This window comes from Balaenoptera acutorostrata, chromosome 8, assembly GCF_949987535.1.
Source record: "Balaenoptera acutorostrata chromosome 8, mBalAcu1.1, whole genome shotgun sequence".
In the NCBI taxonomy this organism is placed as follows: Eukaryota; Metazoa; Chordata; class Mammalia; order Artiodactyla; family Balaenopteridae; genus Balaenoptera; species Balaenoptera acutorostrata.
This window is the reverse complement of record NC_080071.1, coordinates 88,483,523-88,502,533: the sequence shown is the minus strand read 5'-3', so window position 1 is coordinate 88,502,533 and position 19,011 is coordinate 88,483,523. Positions and strand designations below refer to the sequence as shown.

The following is a 19,011-nucleotide window of genomic DNA, read 5'->3' as shown; positions in this document are numbered from 1 at the left end:
CTTCCATGGAGCATGGATCAGTGTCCAGAGTCAATACAAGGAGGAGGAGGCATGGGTGCAGGACTGAGCTGACCCTGGGGATGGGCAGGCTATCGACAGTGTCTTGTGGATGCTTTGGGGCCATTCAAAGGCCAAGCAGAGAAATCTGGGAGCATACTGTCCCTGCCACATGTACCCCAAAGGGACAACAGGGACCTGGAAAGCTCTGTCCTGCCAAGTGTCCACCTCCCTCCTCTCCCTGGAGGCTGTAAGAATTAGGAGCTCAAGGGAGAGGCAGCACAGGACACAGCTGTGGCCAAGCCAGGGCACAGCTCACGTGAGCCGCTCACCAGGAGACGGGCCAGCAGTTTCTGCGGCGCAGGCAGATCCACTGAGGAGGAGAAGATGCGACCCCCGCTGAAGCTGCCCTGCTCCCGTGCCCCTAGGGCTGCTTTACCCTGCCAAGCGCTTCCCAACAGCATCTCATTGCCCCCTGAATGGAGGATGCGTCAGGATGGGGGATTCTCCATAAAGGACATCACTGTAACTGGCTATCTTGGGAAGAAGAAGCCTAGTGTTGCAGGCTGGGGCTTAGAAGATACTGTTTTCAAGACAGCCCACTTCGTAGTAGACACAAGGACCAGCCGTGAGAGTGTTTGTCTCCTACTGTGAACCTTGGCCTTGTCGAGCCAACAGTAACTAAACACCCACACCCCTCACTTCACCTTCCTCTTCAGGCTCTGCGAGGTAATGAGCCCATGAGAAGCAAGCTCACAGCACTTGGACCAGTGGGCAAGGGAGGGCCAGGCCGGCTGGGAAGTTGCAAAGGGGAGGGAGGTGATGCCCGGAGAGGCCCCAGCCCAGCTGGGGTGAGGGCATGAGGAAGACCTCAGGGGTTGGCCTAGCTGGCCGCTCAGAGCAGTCTCCGCCCTTCGCCACCGCCGTGTCCTATAAGGCTCCCAGCCACCTGCGGTCGCCGGCCACACCCATCCACAAAGCCCCGGGTCCGCGAGAGCAACCCCCCTGGGACAACGGTGTCACCCGTACGGAGGTCAGCCTAGGCACTTTCTCGTGAGTCTGGTGTTAACGGTGCTCCAACCGGGGGGGCCCCTGATGGGGGTGGTCTCAGAGGACTGGGATGGGACCTGCTCCCAGGGGCCCAGAGAGCTCACACCTGGAGAAAGCCAGAGCCAGGAGCCCTGCAGTCGGGGTCTGGGCCGGGGGCACGGGCCAGGGGATGGGGACGCGAGGAGTGGACTGCCGGAGGAAGTCTGTACGCTTTTAACCTCCTCAGACATGGCCAGGGCGGCCTTGGGCTCCGGCCCCACGTGCCCACCCGCAGCAGCCGGCCCAGGGGTGCTGCCCACCGTGCCTGCCCTTGCTGGTCGCATTGGCTTCCCCATCCTCGGCATGGAGCTGGCGTTCTGCCAGATGGGGGTCTGGCCTCGGTGTGATCCGTCTCCATGATGTAGCACAGGAGCCTCACCCAAAACTCCTGGGGGGCGGGTACGGGGGGCAGGATCACCCCTGCAGTGTGGCCTCACCATCGCTTCTCCAGAACCGCACTCTGACCAGCTGACCACCTCAGCCCTGCCCAGCTCTGCTGCCAACCCCAGTCCCTGCCAGGGCCATCTAAGCGACACCCACCTGCCGTGGCCGAGGGGGTCAGCGAGTCCTGGGCACCCAACCCCCATGCCTGCTGGCCTCAGTCCAACCCCACACCCATCATATCCTCTTTGACCAGCACCCTCCCTCTAACGCCAAATCCTCTAGAGGTGCACACTGGGCAGACAACCCAACCATGCTTGCCAACTGTGATGGTCAGTTTTTATGTGTCAACTTGGCAAGTAAAGGTACCCAGGTATTCAAACACTAATCTAGGTGTGGCTGTAAAGGTATTTTGTAAATCTGATGAAAGTGCATAATCCATAAAGGAGGTTAGTCTGGATAACGTGAGTAGACTTCATCCAATCAGCTGAGAGCAAAAAACATGTTTCCCTGAAGAAGAAGGTAGTTTGCCTCAGGACTGCAGCCTCTGCTACTGCATGAGTCTCCAGCCTGCTGGCCCGCCCCCTAAATTTCAGACTTACCAGCCCTCACAAATGCATAAACCAATTCCTTGAAATAAAGCAAATGATATATTGATATATATCTCCTACTGGTTCTGTTTCTCTACAGATGCTTAGAGCTGTCTCTAGTCCTCCAACTTCACCCTGCCATCTCCCCTCTCCTCAGATGATCACTGAACACCCCCAGTGACCCTGGCCCCTCCTTAGCCCCACTCCCAGCCCTAGGAGTCAGGGGTGAGCGCCTGTGCTAATGACTACAATGAAGTTGCTTGACCTGTCCTAGCCACCGGGACGAGAATCCCCAGCTCCTGGGCTCCCCCAGGGAGGCAGCATGATGAGCTAGAAAGAGCACTTTAATCCTGGCTCCACTGTTTACCAGCTTAGAATCCTTGAGCCACTTAATGAGGCCCTCTGAGCTTTAGTTTCCTCATCTACAAAAGCAGGGTAATAATAATAGACCTCACCTCACAGGGTTGTTGGGATAATTAAATGAGATTCTACATATTACGCACCTAGTACAATACCTGCTATATGTAGGTGTTCAATGGATTGTAGCCTTATTATTATTATTACTATTATTTCTATAATTAAGATAAGCTGCCCCTGGATGGGGAGCATCGAGGCCATGGCCTCCATTAATGGACAATGATCCCCTCCGTATGCTGTCGTGGTAAATTTTTCTATCTTATTGCTATGTCACATTGTATTGCAATTAAAAGCTGGCACGTTTGTTTCCCCTAAAGCCTGTGAACAACTTGGGGGTCATACTGAGCCTTTCCAGTGTATGTCCTGGTGTCTTTCACATAATAGGAACTCACTGAATGTCTGGAGTTAAACCACTAAAATCACTTATTTACACATACACGTACACACATGCATGCGCGTGCACACACACACACCTCGACTGAAGGGACTTCAAGGTAATGGACACATTTCAAGCACCAAGTCAACTGATACTTATTAGGCCTTCTGTGTGCCAGGCACTGCCCTGTTCCCACCAAGCACCTGGATCTTGAAAGACAAGCGCTCAGCTAATTGAAAGCTCAGGGCCCCGCAGTCATCCCAGGTAGTGGGAATGGGAGAAGCAACAGTGCAGAACTCTGGGCCTGTGCTATTCCCCCCAGCCCGGAGCACTGCAGACATGAGCTACCAGTTCCGGCATGCCAGCCCAGTGGGCCAACTCATGTTGGTCATCCCACTGACAGAAGAGGTTATGATCCTCACGGTGCCCATGGCGACCTTGTGGACCATCTTCTCCTCCAAGCTCCTCTGATAAAAGCTCCCCCGGCGATGTACCTGGAAGACAGACTCGAGGGGCCCCTGCCTGTGGGCTGGCAGGGGCTTGTTGTGGTCTTGGCTGCGGTTTCCTCACCCCCCACGAGGCTTGATGCCCAGATGCTGAGTCTCTGGGAAGCCCAGAGCTGTGCACACGTTTCAGTATTCTCTAGACTCCTGCGGCTTACTGTGTGCGTCTGTGTCCTTGCGTCATGAAGGTACACGCACGCAGGTTCAAACCCCGGTACACTGAGCAGCACACTTTCCTCAACGCTGTGGAAACCATTTCCAGAGTCCAGCTGCTTCACCATCTGCATGGCAGGGCCACTCACCAGCTTGTAGGTGGACAAGGTCAGCTGCACAGACACGTACTTCAGGCCCCAGCCTCTGATCCTGTCCTGGAAGCCGGACAGGGCCAACTGACCAATGATGCGGAGAAGAGCCATCCTCACCTGAGGGGACAGGGCACGGACATGCTGGGGGTTAGAGGCTGGGGATCCAACACCCAATCCTGTGACATGAGACAGCCAGGAACTGAGGGTGCTCTGGTCTGGAAGGGGCCTCAGGGGCCACCTGGCTACTGCCCGCTCTGTCCACCACCCCGTCTCATCCGGGGGTGCCACTCGGCAGCCCACACGCCCAGGAGCCTCATCTGAGCCCTTCGGAGACATGAGAGCGCTCCCTTCTCCGTAGGCGCCTCCAGCCTCAGGCAGCCCCGGTGAGGACAAGCTGACCCTTCTCCTGGGGCTCATATGTGGCGGTGACACAGAAGAAGCCTATTCCCTCTCCCCCTGACGTCCTCCAGGTATTGAAGGCAGCTCCGCCTACGTCTCCAGCCCTGTTCCCGTCCCCATTTGTGCAGACCCTCGCCAGCCTGGATCTCCCCTCCCTGGGACAGAATGACTCGACAGCAGCCCTCAGGGTCTGTATTCAGAAGCAAAGCTAGACGCCAGGGGGCCGTGGCTGCAATGGAGCCGGGCCTGTGGTTTTTAGCCTTTATTTGACGAGCTGCTTTTTTCAAATGTGGTAAAGACCCTAGCCCGCCAAGCAGCTCGAGCTGATGCTGGGTTTGCTCGGCCTCTCCTCTGTCCAGGGTGGTGTCTGAGACCCTTGGCTGGAAGACTCCAGGTCCCTGGTGATAGGGAGGGGTCTCAGGAACGGGACCGCAGCTCTGATGGGCCTCACTCACCCCCAGCCGTACTCAGGGCTGGCTGGGAAGGTAGGTTTTCCATCCAAGGGCCTTACTAGAGGAGGCAGCCAGGGCTCCACCCACAGAGCTGGAGGGGAAGGCAGGCGGCTGCTAATAGAAGAACACCCCACTCGCCACCAACTTCCCTCCGCTTGCCCGGCAAAGGCCCCGACCTGCACCCCTTTCTGGGTCTCTGCCCCGTTACCTTGGGCTGGGTGTCGGAGAGTGTGTCCTTGACCACCCGGATAGCCAGGTGGATGGTCCTGATATTCATTCTGGGCTCTGAAAGAAGAAAACTCACCTGGAGGTCCACTGGCCTTAGGGCCGGGCTCTGAGGGGATGCCAGAAGCTGCAAAGCCTTGCCCGCCACCCTCCACGGGAGCCAGGGGTCGGGGTCCACGTCACCCTCCTGAGAGCCTCCGACTCAGCCCCCCAAGCTCAGGGGCACTTCCCTCAGAAGTCACCCTGGCCACTTCCCGGTGCTCTCAACACTCTCCCCACCCCAGCCCAGGGGGACGTTGTTTTCATGCCTCACTCCCTCGGCCTCTGCTCTGTGTGTCTCTTTGGAACCTAGTGGACCCTCCTTGAGGGCAGGGCGGGGTCTCCCCCAAGAGCTCTTTAGTCCCCTCAGCTGGACACACGGTGCTGGACACACAGCAGGCACATGGAGGCTGCAAAGCCCAGCTATGGAGAGCCTGGGCTCCGGTGCCAGGCTGACGGCACTCAAACTCCGGCTTCACCGCATCCCAGCTGTGTGACCCCAGGTGAATTACTTAGCCCCTCTGTGCCTCAGTTTCCTCACCTGTAAAAGGTGGATACTAAGAGCACCTCCCTCACAGGGCCGCTGTGAGCAGTAATGAGTTAACACCGGACCTGGTGCACAAGAGGGCTGTGTGTTTGCTGGATGTAGGGCTGATGACCGCACACTCGATGGAAGGAGGAAGAGTAAGGGAGGTGAGAAAGAGCAGGAGAAGGTTCTGGAGAGGTTGGTATGGACGGAATTACAGTTAGGCTGCGCTCAAGGCTAGGCATTACTAGAAGTCAATGCTGGTGGAGGAAAAAGAGGAAATGAGGTTGGGGTAGAAGGTGGCAGGTATTCAGGCACCAAAGAATCTAAAAAAGAGTGGATATATGTATACATATAACAGATTCATTTTGCTGTACACCTGAAACTAACACAACATTGTAAATCAACTACATCCCGATAAAAATTATAAAAAAGAAAAAAAGAAAGGGAGAATGTTACAATTTAAAGTTTTTATCTCCAAAATGGAAAACTTTTTTCTGATTATAAAAATAGTATTTGTTCATTGTAAAACCAAAATAAAAGATAACCACCCTTAACAGTTTAGGTGTATCCTTCTAAACTCATTATGCATAAACACCTAGACTTCTTTCACATAACCGAGGTCATGCTATATATACTGTCCCATACCGTATTGTTATACTTAATATATAAAGGGCAGCTTTTCCATGAAAAAGTGTAGATTGTATAACATTCCATATGTTGCTATACTATCATTAATTCCACAAATTCCTTATAGAAGAATATGTAGGTTGTTTTTAATGTTTGGCTTTTATGTCCAATGTTATAATGAACATCTTTATCCAGTTGCTTTTGGGCAATTATTTCCTTCAGACAATTGACAAAATGTTAGATTTTTGAGCCCAAGTTTTGGGCCCTATCCAATTGAGAACCCAGAAAGGTTTAATCAATTTACACCCCCATCAATGAAGTATAGAAGGCTGGTTTCTTGTATTCTAGACCAGGGATTAGCAAAGTACAGCCCTAAGGCTAAATCCGGCCCAAAGCCTGTTTTTGTGGATAAAGTTTTATTGGAACACCACCACTCTCTGCAGTCTATACAGACCATGCTTTTGCTCTACAATGCAGAGTTGCATAATTGTCACAGACCATGTGGTCTGCAAAGCTGAAAATATTTTTGTTATCTGGGCTTTTACAGAAAAATGGCTAGGCCAACACTAGTCATTATCTTTAGCATCTCTGCCCATCAGATGGGTAAAAAGGGTCTCACTGTTGCTTAAATTTGCATTTCTTTAAGAAAGGGGCTTACCGGCAGCAGCAGGTCGTTCACGTACAGTTGCCCAGTTCGCGCACTGTGCAAGGGCACCCAGCTGAAGGACTGAACTGAAGCCTCCTATACTCTTCTCGAGTCATGCAAGACCACATGCTGCCAGTAGGGGGCACCTTGTTCAAATTCACGCAAAGGTGCTCTCTGAGCTGGTGCTGCTGGGGACAGTATTTCCCTTTATCAAGTCCAGGTTTAGGATTTGGGCTTAGGGATTTAGAATCAGGGGTTCAGACTAAGGTTCGGCACTGGGTCAACAGAGCTTTAGGGCTACGTCTATATCGTGTAACTAGGCTTTATATTCAGCCTTTGATTTAGCTTTGGGGGATTCAGGTAAACAGTTTGAAATTCAGACTCAGGTGGAAGCTGGGATTCGGGATTTAAGGAAAGGGGTGAGGGTGTGGAGGGTGGGCTATGTTCAAGGATAGAAAACGTGAAGCAACCCGGAGCTGTGATTTCTTGGCCCACCCAGTAGTGTCCATAAAAGAGGAAACGAAGGAGGCGCAGATGTGGCTGAGACCCGTCGCCCCAACCCCCGTCCCGCTTCCTGCCCTCGCTCACCACGTGCCCTCACCACTGCCCTAATCAGGGTCAGGGTCCCCACGCGGACGGCCTCCTCGCTCTTCTCCATCTGGCTGAGGAAGAACCTCATCAGCTCCTTGGGGTAGGAGCGGGCTGCAGGCGGAAGGACCGCTTTAGTCGTGCCCCCTGAGCCAGAGCAGCGGGACGAGGCAGCCCCAGGCCCAGTGCTCAGCGGGGCCGGGACTCCCGTGGGCTCACAGCGGACCTCGGGGAGCCTCACCAAGGGCTATGAAGCAGTGCACGACCTCCGTCAGGTTCTGGCTGCTGTACTGCTGCTGGGCGGGGGCCTTGGAGCACACCTAGGGCAGGGTCACGCAGGGAGGGTGCAGCTGCAGGAGCACCACGGCCTCGCCCCCAGCAGGATGTAGGAGACACGTGAGCGGGACTGGGGCCCCACCACCATCTCACCCTTCGCCCTGGTGGGCCACGCCACCTGCCGCAGCCCCCTTCCCATGGGCCCACCCTGAGAAGGCCGCGCCCAGCACAGCCTGCCAGCCTCACCTGGACGTGCAGTTCCGTGAAGATGGTGTGCAGCTGCATTTGCGGGACAGGGGTGTTAGTGGTCACTGACATTTCCAGGATCTGCCTCAAGACTTGCAAAAGGTGGGAAGTGGTGGCACGTGACCTTCTACCGACTCACGGTCAAACTCCAGACCTTTGCTACTCTGTGTTTTCCGTCCACCAGACGTATCAGCTTCCTCTGGGAGCTAGTTAGAAATGCCACCTCTCAGACCTGCCCAGACCTCTGAATCCAACTCTGTTTCAACCAGCCCCCGGTGATTCCCGTGCACGGTAAAGCTTGGGCAGGGCTGCACTAGGGCCACCAAGCGTGACATTCAAGGCCTTCTTCCCCTTTCTCTCCTAGTCACTGGGAGGTGAAGCCCATCTTTAGACCGAATGATCTACACATGGCTCCCCAAATCCGTCCCATTCATTTCTGCTCCCAGCTCTTACAGCAAAGATGAGAGCCTCGCCTCGTCTGTAGATGAGTGACCCCCTGCACAGTATACATCAGCCCAGGTCACGCCTCCACTCAGAACCTTGCAAAGGCTCCATCTCACAGGAGTTCAAGGCTGGCAGGGGTCGCCTGCCTTGGTGTTCCCCCCAGAATTTGTGTCCACCCAGAACCTCAGAATGTGACCTCACTTGGAAATAGGGTACTTGCAATTAGTTAAGGATCTCGAGATGAGATCATCCTGAATTTAGGGTGGGCCTTAAATCCAATGACTGGTGTCCTTATGAGAAGTGGAGAGGACACAGAGGGACACAGAGAAGATGGCCATGTGAAGATGGAGGGGGAGGTTGGAGTGATGCAGTGCCTGGGGCCGCCAGAAGCTGGAAGATGCAAGATTCTCCCCTAGAGCCTTCAGAAGCAGCACAGCCTGCCAACACCTTGATTTCAGGCTTCCGGCCTCCAGAACAATGAGAATAAATTTCTGTTGTTTTAAGCCACTCACCTCATGGTTCTTTGTTACAGCAGCCCTAAGAAACTGATACAAAGGCCATGACCTCACTGTGGCCTCCAAAACCCTTTGGCATCTCATCCTTTCCACCTGGAATGGCAGCGTTCATTTCTTGGAAATCCTACAGGTGCCAGGCCCCATGGCTCTATCTCCCACCCGGATGACACTCCCCACCCGGGACACTTGGGAGCCCCAAATATCTCAAGCCTCCAGCCCAGGCCGCTGCCCACTCGGCCCCTCACCTGTGTGATGAAGAGTGCCTCCAGGCGGCCCTGGTACTCTGCCAGCAGCAGGGGGATGTAGTCGTACACCTGCTCCCACAGGCCGTCGCTGGGCAGGAGGAGGTTCAGCATAGGCTTCAGGGACTTGATGAGCCCCAGCTTCACCTACCACAGGAGCGGCGTCTCTAGACCCCTCGGCCCAGGACCTCAGCAAGGCCCAGTGATGTCATCCCCATCCACAAGACAGAGGGGACCTTGGAAGTAGAGTCCAGGCCTCCCCCGGGCCCCACAGGTGGGCAGTGAACCCAGACTGCCCCCCAAGTCCGGGCTCTGCCACTTAGGTCACTTTGGGCAGACACTTGACCTCTCTATGCCTCACTTTCCTCAGCTGTAAAGCAGTCCCATGGCACAGAGCTGGCGTGGAAATCGCTCCCACAGGTAAACCGCTCGGAGAGCGCCTGGCAGGCATGTGAAAGGGACCCTCATCTAGCACCGCCAGGGACCTTTATCAAGCCGCCTTCTGAGGCCCCGGGCCCACGTGGCTCTGCCATTAATCAGCTCCCCATCTCCCCGGACCGCGCGGTATCTCAGCCCCGCCAGCGCCGCAGGCTGGGGAGCCGTGACCCAGGGACCGTGCAGGCCCCCCACCCCCGAGCAGGGCAGTCTCACCTTGGGGTTGTCGTCCCTCAGCCACACGGTCACAAAATAGCGGTACCTGGGGAACAGCCTCACAGCAAACTGCTCCTCGGTCATCACGGGGTACACACTGCCCTCCAGGTGCCTCAGGTAAAACTGCACCATCTCGCAGAAGGTCTCCATGGCTGTCCGTGGGGATGTGCAGTGAGCCCAGAGGGGCAGGAAGAAGGACAAAGGCTTCCCAGGCCACCTTCTCAGGAGGGAGCCCTCATGCACCTCCATAACTAGCAGGTCACTGAGATGGCCAAAGACGCTGCTAGAAAAATCTCCTTCTGAGTCCCTCCCCCTCTGCCCTTCCAACTCCCTCAGAGCTCCCTAATGTTCACCCTGCAGGTCTGTGTGTGAAAGGCTCCCCTGGGGGGGTAGAGCACACAGGTGTGACTCGGCGCCAGCCCTTGATGCTCCTGTGCCGAGGCCAAGCCTGGGGCCCGGAATAAACCTCTTTTCACTCACATCCTGGGGATTCCAGTGCAGAGGGCGGCCAACACATTTTGCCCTACTTTTCTCAGGTATTGGGGATTTGGGTCCACAGAAACATTAAGTTATCAAAACCTGGGGCAATGTGATCAGATGTAAATGGCATCAAAGACCTGCCCAAGTCAAGCCCAACCTGGAAACATTCCCCCGGTCGCCCTCCCCTGTGAATCCCATCACCCTTCCATCTCTACCTGTTTCCCCCACCTCCCCATCCCCCAGCACCCTGACTGGGCCGGACCTGCGGGCCCAGGTGGGATACGTACCCCTGCAGATGACCTGGCGCATCTTGGCTTCATTGGCGAGCCTCAGCATGGTGAATATGGTAGCCAGCGTGATGCCCATGTATGGCATGAACTCAAACACTGTGGCGCACGGGCAGAGGTCACGAGGAGTCAGGGCAGGAGAGTCAGCAGAGAGGACAACCCCGCTAGCCGCACCTCCAGCCCCGGCGCAGAGCCAGGGAGCCGCTTTGTGCGGTTGGGCCACAGGGGAGAGTGGGAGGCAGGGGAGGTAAGAAGAGATGGAAGCCGGTGAAGGGGGCAGGAAGTGGGAAAGAGAGGAGCAGGGGAGAGAGGTGGAGGAGGAGGAAGAGGAGAAGGAGGAGGGGGAAGGGAAGGGGGGGAGGAGGAGGAGGAGAAAGGAGGGAAGGAGGAGGAGGATGGGGAGGAGGAAGAGGGGGAGGAGAAAGGAGGGAAGGAGGAGGAGGAAGAGGAGAAAGGAGGGAAGGAGGAGGAGGAGGGGGAGGAGGAGGAGAAAGGAGGGAAGGAGGAGGAGGGGAAGAAGGAGGGGGAGGAGGAGAAAGGAGGGAAGGAGGCAGAGGAGGGGGAGGATAAGGGGGGAGGGGAGGAGGAGCAGGGGGAGGCAGGGAAGGGGGAGAGGAGGCAGAGTGTGGGCTCTTCCAGCCTCTGACCCCTCTGGGTGTCCCACAGACGTTCTGGGATGAAGAACCAGAGGCTGTGAGTGAGAAAGTGAAAAGGCAACAGGCATCACAAGAAAGAGCAGAGAAAGAAGGGAAACTGCAGTGGGAGGGCGGGAGAGAAAGAGGAGCGGCGATAGACCACACTCGCCTCCAGCCCCGCTCCCACTAGCTCCCCTTTCAGATCCCTCGCCCGCTGGACCCCCATTTCTGCACCCCCCACCTGCCCTCTCTCCTGGCTCTGGCATCAGCCCACACAGGCCCCGCCCGCCTTGCCCCCAGAGCCCCTCCAGCTACCATCTCATTTCTTTCCCCTCCTGCCTTCACTGCCTCTGCCTCCATCCCTCTCCTGCCCCCCTCTGGACCAGCCTCTGTCCCCAGGAAGCCACCGCCTCCAGCCTCATCTTCCCAGGCGCCCCCAGAGGATGGGCCCCGACTGGCCCCTGGGCCCTTCCTGAGTCCTTCTCCTTCTCGCAGGCTCCACGACACCACACTGCCCTCATCTTGCTCTAGTTCTGGTTCAGTTCCCCCTAAGCCTTCTCGGGTTTGGGGTTTCTCAGGGCGAGGTGCTGGCCCTCTTCTCTCCTCTCTCTACTTTCACCCCCTTGGTGACAACAACTTTGGACACCACCTACACTCGAGGCCCCCTGCCCTCTGAACTCTGCTTCCCACATCAACTGCCCGCTTGATGACCTCTCCCCTTGGACAACTCTCAAGGAATGCAAACTCAGTCCACGCAAAAGAAATTCATCTGAGCCCTAAGTTCTCTCTCCCCCAGTGTTTCCCGTCTCAGGAAATGAACACACTATACAGGCAGCCGTTCAAACCTGAAACCCAGGAATCATTCTTGGGTCCTGCTGTTCCTTTGTCTCTCACACACAGTCCATCAGCAAGTCCACCCACCAGAACCCCATCTACTACTCACGTCTGTCCTCCACTCGCCGAATGAGTCCCAGCCTGAGCCACAGACACCTCACAGTTACACCCCTCCCACCCCCTCTCCGTCCACACCACAGCAAGAATGGGCTTCCCGGAAGTTTCATCAGGCAACTCTGCAGCTTAAAAATCCCTCAATAGCTTCCTAGTGCCTTTAAATAGAGTCCAGACTCTTCGCCACGCCCACTAGGCCCTGCCTAACTCTCCAAGCTCATTTTACACCCATCACCCCCCTCTCTCTAGCTCCGGCCGTAGTGACCTCTCAGTTCTTCAGAGAAACCAAGCTTTCTCCTGCCACAGGGCCTTTGCACATTCAGTGCAGGATGGCTCCCTCATCTACTTCTTCACACAGATAATCATCATCTGAGTCTTCAGGTCACAGGTGAAGCATCGCCACCTTAATGAGGGCCCCACAGAGATGACGTCCTCTTCCCCTCATCCTGATCTCAAAAAGCCCCCTGGCTGTCCTCTTCATAACTGCCATCTCATATTATGATTATCTGTTTTCTTGTTTACTGGTTCACAGTGTCTTACTCGCCTGTGGTCTTACTCACCTGTGGCACCCACCCCAAGGCCTGCATGCAGCAGGCACTCAGCACACATTCGTGGGATGGAAAGGGAGGGAGGGAAGGAGAAAGTGAGAGAACGGGGCCAGAGAGGGAGAGAGGAGAGAGAGGTTTGGAAGAGAAGGGAGTGCAGGAATAAAGACACAGAAATGAGAGGCGGAAACACAGAGAGAGAATCTTGGCAGCTGAGAGGGACAGAGAGAGACACACAGAGATGAAAAGGAGGGATGCCAGAGAAAGGTACTAAGAGAGAGAAATGGAAGGGGATGGGGGCAGAGACAAGGGCAGAGGCCCGGCAGGAACACGGGATGGTCTAAAGGGGTCAGATACTGGGGCTGAGGCCCCGCGGACCCTACCATTGCCATTGGCCAGCTTCGTCAGGGTGAGGATGACAAATTCTTCGGCAAGGCTGAGGGGTCTGAGGCGGTGCTGCAGCTCATACATGACCAAGCTGAGTGGTTTCGGGACAGGGCCACCTCTGCCCTCACGTAGCCCTCCACCTACAGGGGACGCGAGAGGGATGTGTGGCGTCACCACCAGCTCCTGCCCCTCACCTGCTCCAGCCCTGCTGGGCTCCCCTGGGCTTGCTCAGCCTACTCCTGCCCCATGAGGTAACCGGACAAGGGCCTCGGGCAGCCCAGACCATACCTACCAAGGCCCAGCCCCTGGGTCGCTGGGCGGCAGGGCTCTCCTACCTGCAGCATCTCCCTCATCTCCTTGGAGGCGATGGTGACCAGTCTCTGGACGCAGTGCTCCCCCAGCTCCCCCTCCTGCTGGACGATCTCCTGGAGGAGGCTGTAAACGTTGACTTTGCGCTGAGCGGAAATCTGGGGAACAAGTATGGCGGGTGGGAAGGTCCTGGACTGGGCAGCGGAGCCTGGGATGTACCTGGCCCTGGCAGAGCACGCAAGTTCACCACGCTCTCCCTCCCACTGGTCCTCCTCCCAAATAGTGTGAGATTATGATTTATAATAAGAAATTTATATTTGGTCTTCATCCAGTTTCTGGCACAGAGCCCCTAAAATCTTTGGAATTTCCTAAGTGACGAGAGTGACAAAGGTGTCTTTTGTTATATTGAGATGATTTTTGGTCCACACCTAAGGATGGGGGCTGGTTGGCAGGAGAACCAATCATCTGATTAGAGGATTGGAACTTTCATTCCCACCCACTTGACCTCCGGGGAGAAGAAAGGGGCTGGAAGTGGAATCGATCGCCAATGGCCAGTGATTTAATCAACCATGCCTAGATAATGAAGCCTCCATAAAAACCCAAAAGGACAAGGTTCAGAGAGATTCTAGACTGGTGAACAAATAGAGATTTGGCAGGAGTGGTGTGCCCAGAGAGGCCCTGGAAACTTCGCGCCCTTTCCCAAACCCTCACCCTATGTATCTCTTCCATCTGGTTGGTCCTGAGTTATATCCTGTTAAAATAAACTAGTATCTAGTAGGTAAAATGTTTCTCTGAGTTCTGTGAGCCACTCTCATAAATTAATTGAACCCAAGGAGGAGGTCATGGAAACCTCCAAACTATAGCCAGTTGGCCAAACTTACGATTGGCGTCTGAAGCAGGGGCAGGGGTGGGGTCGTCTTATGGGACTGAGCCCTTAACCTCTGGGATCTGACACTATCTCCAGGTAGACAGTGTCAGAATTGAGTTAAATTGTAGCACACCTAGCTGGCGTCAGAGAATTATTTGGTGGCAGGGGGAACACCCACACATTGGATTTGGATGCAGAATTATCAATGTCTCATCTGGTAGAAGACCCCACCATCCTGAAACTGCCTAAGACTCTGACCCCAACTCCGCCATCTCTCACGCCACACCCTCCCTTCCTCCCATCAGGCTCATCCAACTGGCCCTGTCAGTGTGGCCTGCAAATCTGTCCTCTCTTCTCTGCCTTCAGCCCAGCATACTCAGCTAGGCAGGTGTCAAATGGTCAGCACACAGGGTCCTCCACAGATTTGGCACTGGCCCTCTTGCAAGTCCAAGAGGACATCATCTATTTTGCTTCTTAGATAGCTCTTGTCACAAGGGGGGACTCCTCTCCACGGGGGCTGTTACCTGCAAAACGCTCTGGGAAGATGGCCCCCTCCCCTGGCTGGTAAGGAGGTCACCTACCAACAGTCAAGACCTTAGCAAATTTGGGGACCTCAAGAGGAGAGGAAGTCAATAAAATTTATACGTTCTATGAGTGACATCCAGTACAGAGAGTCTTGGCCTTTCTTTCCTGGTCTCGATATAGCAAGTAAGAGAGGCTTGTAAACTCCAGTGAGAGATTCCTCGTGAAAACTCCTGGACCGAAGAGAACCGCGTGGCCTTCGCTGCCTAGTCCAATGGCCTTTGTTTTCTCAACCTCTTCATTTTTTTTTTTTAATTGTCCCCTAAGGAGCCTTCTTAAGCATTTTTTCCTAATTGCCCCCCACCATGAAAATGTAATACCACAAAGATATTATATAGCTGATTCTACATATCTGTGCTTCCTACATCAAAAACTAAAGTATCCTTCGCACACACCAACCCCCGACCCCACTGCCGCAAGAACCAATTTTACCTGCTTTGGAGCAGTATCACCCCATTGAGAATTCACGCTCTAGATCTTCAAGGCAAACTCAAGGAAGCCTAGATGCGTAGCTAACACTGTTGCTGCAGATATGTAAACAGCCAGGCAAATTCTAATATGCCCAGCCTAAATTCTGCGATCGAAATTAATCTTTGGAGAATATTTACGGGCGCAAGAGAAAAATTGTCAAAGACTTGGAAAGTGGCATAAAGCAGGCACGGGGTGGCCTCCCAGAGGCGGGCTTGGTGCCGTCTGCTGCCCCTGCAGGATCACCCGGCCTGTGGGAGTGCGTGCCTTGGATCGCCTGTGATAGTCTAGGCTCTGCTACGTCTCCACAGAGACAGAAGGTAAGCTTTAGGAAACTGATGCTGAAAATGATTCCTGTTTGTGACAACGCAAAGGAATTTTGTCTGGTAAAGAATGTAAATCTCTATAAGTAAAACTGTCATTTTAACCGATTTTAATATCTTACTGGTTCCTTCACTAATTAAAGAATAACTAAAATCTTTAACACAGGTTAAGTTACAAAACATGCCTACTTGTTTATCATCTGTTTATTGCCACTGATCATTTATCATGGCCTGGGTATTAACCGTGGTTTTTAAAATTTTCTATATTTCCTGATGCTTTGACTTCTTGGGGCCTTGTGGACCCTGGAGAGACTGCCCAGGGTTAGTCAATTCCTAGAGATGGCAAACAACTCACCCACTCACGAGCAAGCTTGTCAAATACAAGCAAGCAATCCAGAGCCCACGTACCAACCACCTCTTCTATCAGGCTCTCACGCTCTGGACCACTATATACCTGCTCTAATCACCCCAGGGCCAGGGACCAGACCACTCAGGGCAGCCCCTACACCCCAGACCTCACTGAAATTATCCACACTAGCCAATCTGACGTCTGCTCATCCTGCCTCGCCGGATCTTCCCCTACAGAAGCCACAATAAACACTCCTGCGTACATTTCCCCCTTGCTCCCTCTGCCTCCCGCCCGACCCTGCTTCTTCCTTGTGGGCCTGCATGGCATGGCGTGTCCCTGCCTCTTGGATCTGTGAGTAACAGACCATCTTTTCAAGGGCAATCATCTCCTGAGCTGTTGGTCTCACTATACCTGAATAATAATAAAACCTAGGTTTTAAAAGACTTTTGCAAAATCTTTGCCTATGCTCCTGGACCCTGACACACCTCCCTCAAGGCTGCCACGTATCTTCTTTCTATAAAATAAAGCTTGCTATTAAGAATTCCTGGGCTTCCCTGGTGGCGCAGTGGTTGAGAATCTGCCTGCCAATGCAGGGGACACGGGTTCGAGCCCTGGTCTGGGAAGATCCCACATGCCGCGGAGTGACTGGGCCCGTGAGCCACAATTACTGAGCCTGCGCGTCTGGAGCCTGTGCTCTGCAACAAGAGAGACCGCGATAATGAGAGGCCCGTGCACCGTGATGAAGAGTGGCCCCCACTTGCCGCAACTAAAGAAAGCCCTCGCACAGAAACGAACACCCAACACAGCCATAAATAAATAAATAAATAAATAAATAATTTTTTTAAAAAAAGGATTCCTATAAGGACCTGCTCTGCTACCCACTCTCAAAAGCTCAAGAATAGTCTAAAATTCAACAGCTTTCCAAGTGTGGTCGCCAGACCAGCAGCAGCGTCACCTGGGACCTTGCTAGAAATGCTGATTCTTGGGCTGCACCCCATACCTACTGAATCAGAAACTCTCACGATGGGCCCCAGAAATCTGAAGTTTTAACAAGTCCTCCGGGGATACCGATGCTCTGGTCCAAACTCTACCCTGTCGTACAAAGCCCACCATGATCTCAGTTACATCTTCCATCATTCCCATCAGCATCCTCTACACCAGCCTCTGCCCCAGTAAACAGCCTTCCCACTGGCCAAGCACTCCCACACCCTGCATCTGGTGTGTCTCTGTTCCCCCACATCTACCTGCTTCACCCCTGCTTAACATCTTTGTAACTCAGCTCACCTGCTCTAGAATGGTGACTCCCAAACCCACTGCGTCAGAATACCGAGGAGCTTTGAAAACTTGTGAGTGGCCCAGGCCCCACTTGGGCCTCAAGGGCTGAGACCCTCATGGTCTTGTCATTCTCTGTACCCCAGCACCTAGCCTGCATCCGCAACCATCAGTAAATGTGTGCTGAGCAGTGGACGGACGTGCACACAGGTGGCCAGGCTCAGAGGAGCGGCTGAGGGGGAGGAGGCCCTACCTCCGGTACCTGCGGGCAGCGGATGAGAGCGTCCGTCACCACAGACGGCTCAGTGGCGGCCTTCTCCCTGATGAGCACCGAGGCCAGCGTCTTCCGCAGGTCAGGACCTGCCCCAGCAGCGCCCGTTTTGGTTGACTCGCTGTCCATGATGTGGAGGAGGTTTGTGACTTGTTGGAAGGTACCTGAGACAAAGGTGGCACAGGTGTGATGCCGAGACAACCATTACAGGGGTTGTTCCTTGTGCTCCGGTCTCCCTGATACCTGCACAGCTCTAGCTCTACCTGGGGCATGACTGGGCAGGGACCTTCCTATCCACTGTGCAGATGGAGAAACTGAGATCTTGACCAGGACTTGCCCTCCAGGAGTTAGTGGCCGAAATGAGGCAGGAGTGCAGGGAGGGGGTGACTTTCTTACCACTGTCGTCTGGTTCCAGAGGCTCCAGGTCCTCTGTCTCCTCTGACACGTCCTCATTTGACTCTGTTGATGCTTCTTCCATCTGTTCCTCAAGCTCTTCTGAGATAATAAGATTTGTAAAATACTTGGTGTGTCATCCCACCATAAGATGACCCCCCAATGAGTCACACCCTGCATAACCCCCTTCCCTAGAGTGTGGGAGGAACCCGTGACTTGGTTAGACCCCTATTCTAGCCAATAGAATATGGCAAAAGCGATGGGAACCTCCCATGATGCGATCACTGCCATGATTACATTATGTCATATAAGACTCCATCTTAGCAGACTGGAGAGAGATTCTCATGCTGGCCTTGAAAAGTAAACAGTGGTGATATAAACTGCCTATGGAGGGGGCCATGTCACAAGGAACCGAGGGCCTCAGTCCTACAACCACAAGAAACTGGATTCTGCCAACAACCAGATGAGCTTGGAAGAGGACCAAGCTCCAGAAAGGATGCAGCCCAGACAACATCTTGAGTGCAGCCTGTGAAACCCTAAATAAATGACCCCGCTAAGCCAAGCCTAGACTCCTGACCATGCAAACTGTGGCATAATAAACAGGTGTTATTTTAAGCCACTACATTTAGGTAATTTGTCACACAGTGATCGATAGCTACACTTGGTTAGGAAGGGCCTTTCCTCCCTCTTTTCTGGACACTGAAAACTAATGATTAATGAGAAATCCCCCTCGGCAGGTCTCATCGCTCCTCTCAAGGGGCTCTCTCAGCATCAGCAGCTTCTCAAGGGCTGACAAACATCAACACAGATGTCAACACGGAGGGTGAAGAGCTCCCAGGTCCTCTTTCCTCCCGTCCCAAGTTCCTCAAACTCCATCCCAGGGCCCTTCACCATCCTGTGCTCCCTTCCTCCTGGGAATGCTTTAAGGACCAAGTCTGGGACCGAAATCCTGACCTTTTCTCAGAATTCTCTCCTGGATGGAACAAAAACACACCACAAGAAAAAGCTCCGTTCTCTGCCTGATACACATCAATGGTAATGTGGACAATGGCAGGTTGGGTTGACAAAGGAGTGAGACCTTCGGGCTCCTCAGTTGTAACTCAGACAGGGAGCAGGTCCCCTGGCAGGGTGGGAGGGTTTCACTAGAATCATCACTGTTGGGTCCCAGACCCTTGGAACTCTCAGATCCAACTGTCTCCCTGAGCCCTGTGAACCCAGCGCTTTGAGGAGTGCACAGGGCCCTGGGATTTAAAAAACCCACATTATTTTGTTAATCAACATTTCTGTCACCCACATGTGGAGTGAGGTATGGTGGCCTGTTTGGGGAAAGGAAATGGAGAGGGGGATTCACAGCCAA

At 54.1% G+C, this 19,011-nt stretch overlaps 1 protein-coding gene across 1 annotated transcript in view; it reads right to left on the bottom strand.

Moving 5' to 3' along the window:
• MROH2A (maestro heat like repeat family member 2A) overlaps positions 1 to 18,684 on the bottom strand; it is a 44,415-nt gene extending 25,731 nt beyond the window's left edge. The window contains 19 exon segments of the mRNA XM_057551483.1: positions 330 to 370; positions 1,347 to 1,411; positions 1,413 to 1,474; positions 3,234 to 3,344; positions 3,656 to 3,775; positions 4,718 to 4,794; positions 7,164 to 7,277; positions 7,405 to 7,483; positions 7,686 to 7,777; position 8,714; positions 8,890 to 9,033; positions 9,538 to 9,689; positions 10,305 to 10,403; positions 12,816 to 12,914; positions 12,917 to 12,959; positions 13,155 to 13,286; positions 17,244 to 17,425; positions 17,658 to 17,753; positions 18,609 to 18,684. Of these exon segments, the coding sequence (XP_057407466.1) occupies positions 330 to 370; positions 1,347 to 1,411; positions 1,413 to 1,474; positions 3,234 to 3,344; positions 3,656 to 3,775; positions 4,718 to 4,794; positions 7,164 to 7,277; positions 7,405 to 7,483; positions 7,686 to 7,777; position 8,714; positions 8,890 to 9,033; positions 9,538 to 9,689; positions 10,305 to 10,403; positions 12,816 to 12,914; positions 12,917 to 12,959; positions 13,155 to 13,286; positions 17,244 to 17,425; positions 17,658 to 17,753; positions 18,609 to 18,684 (1,785 nt within the window).
• Between the last annotated feature and the right edge of the window lie 327 nt (positions 18,685 to 19,011).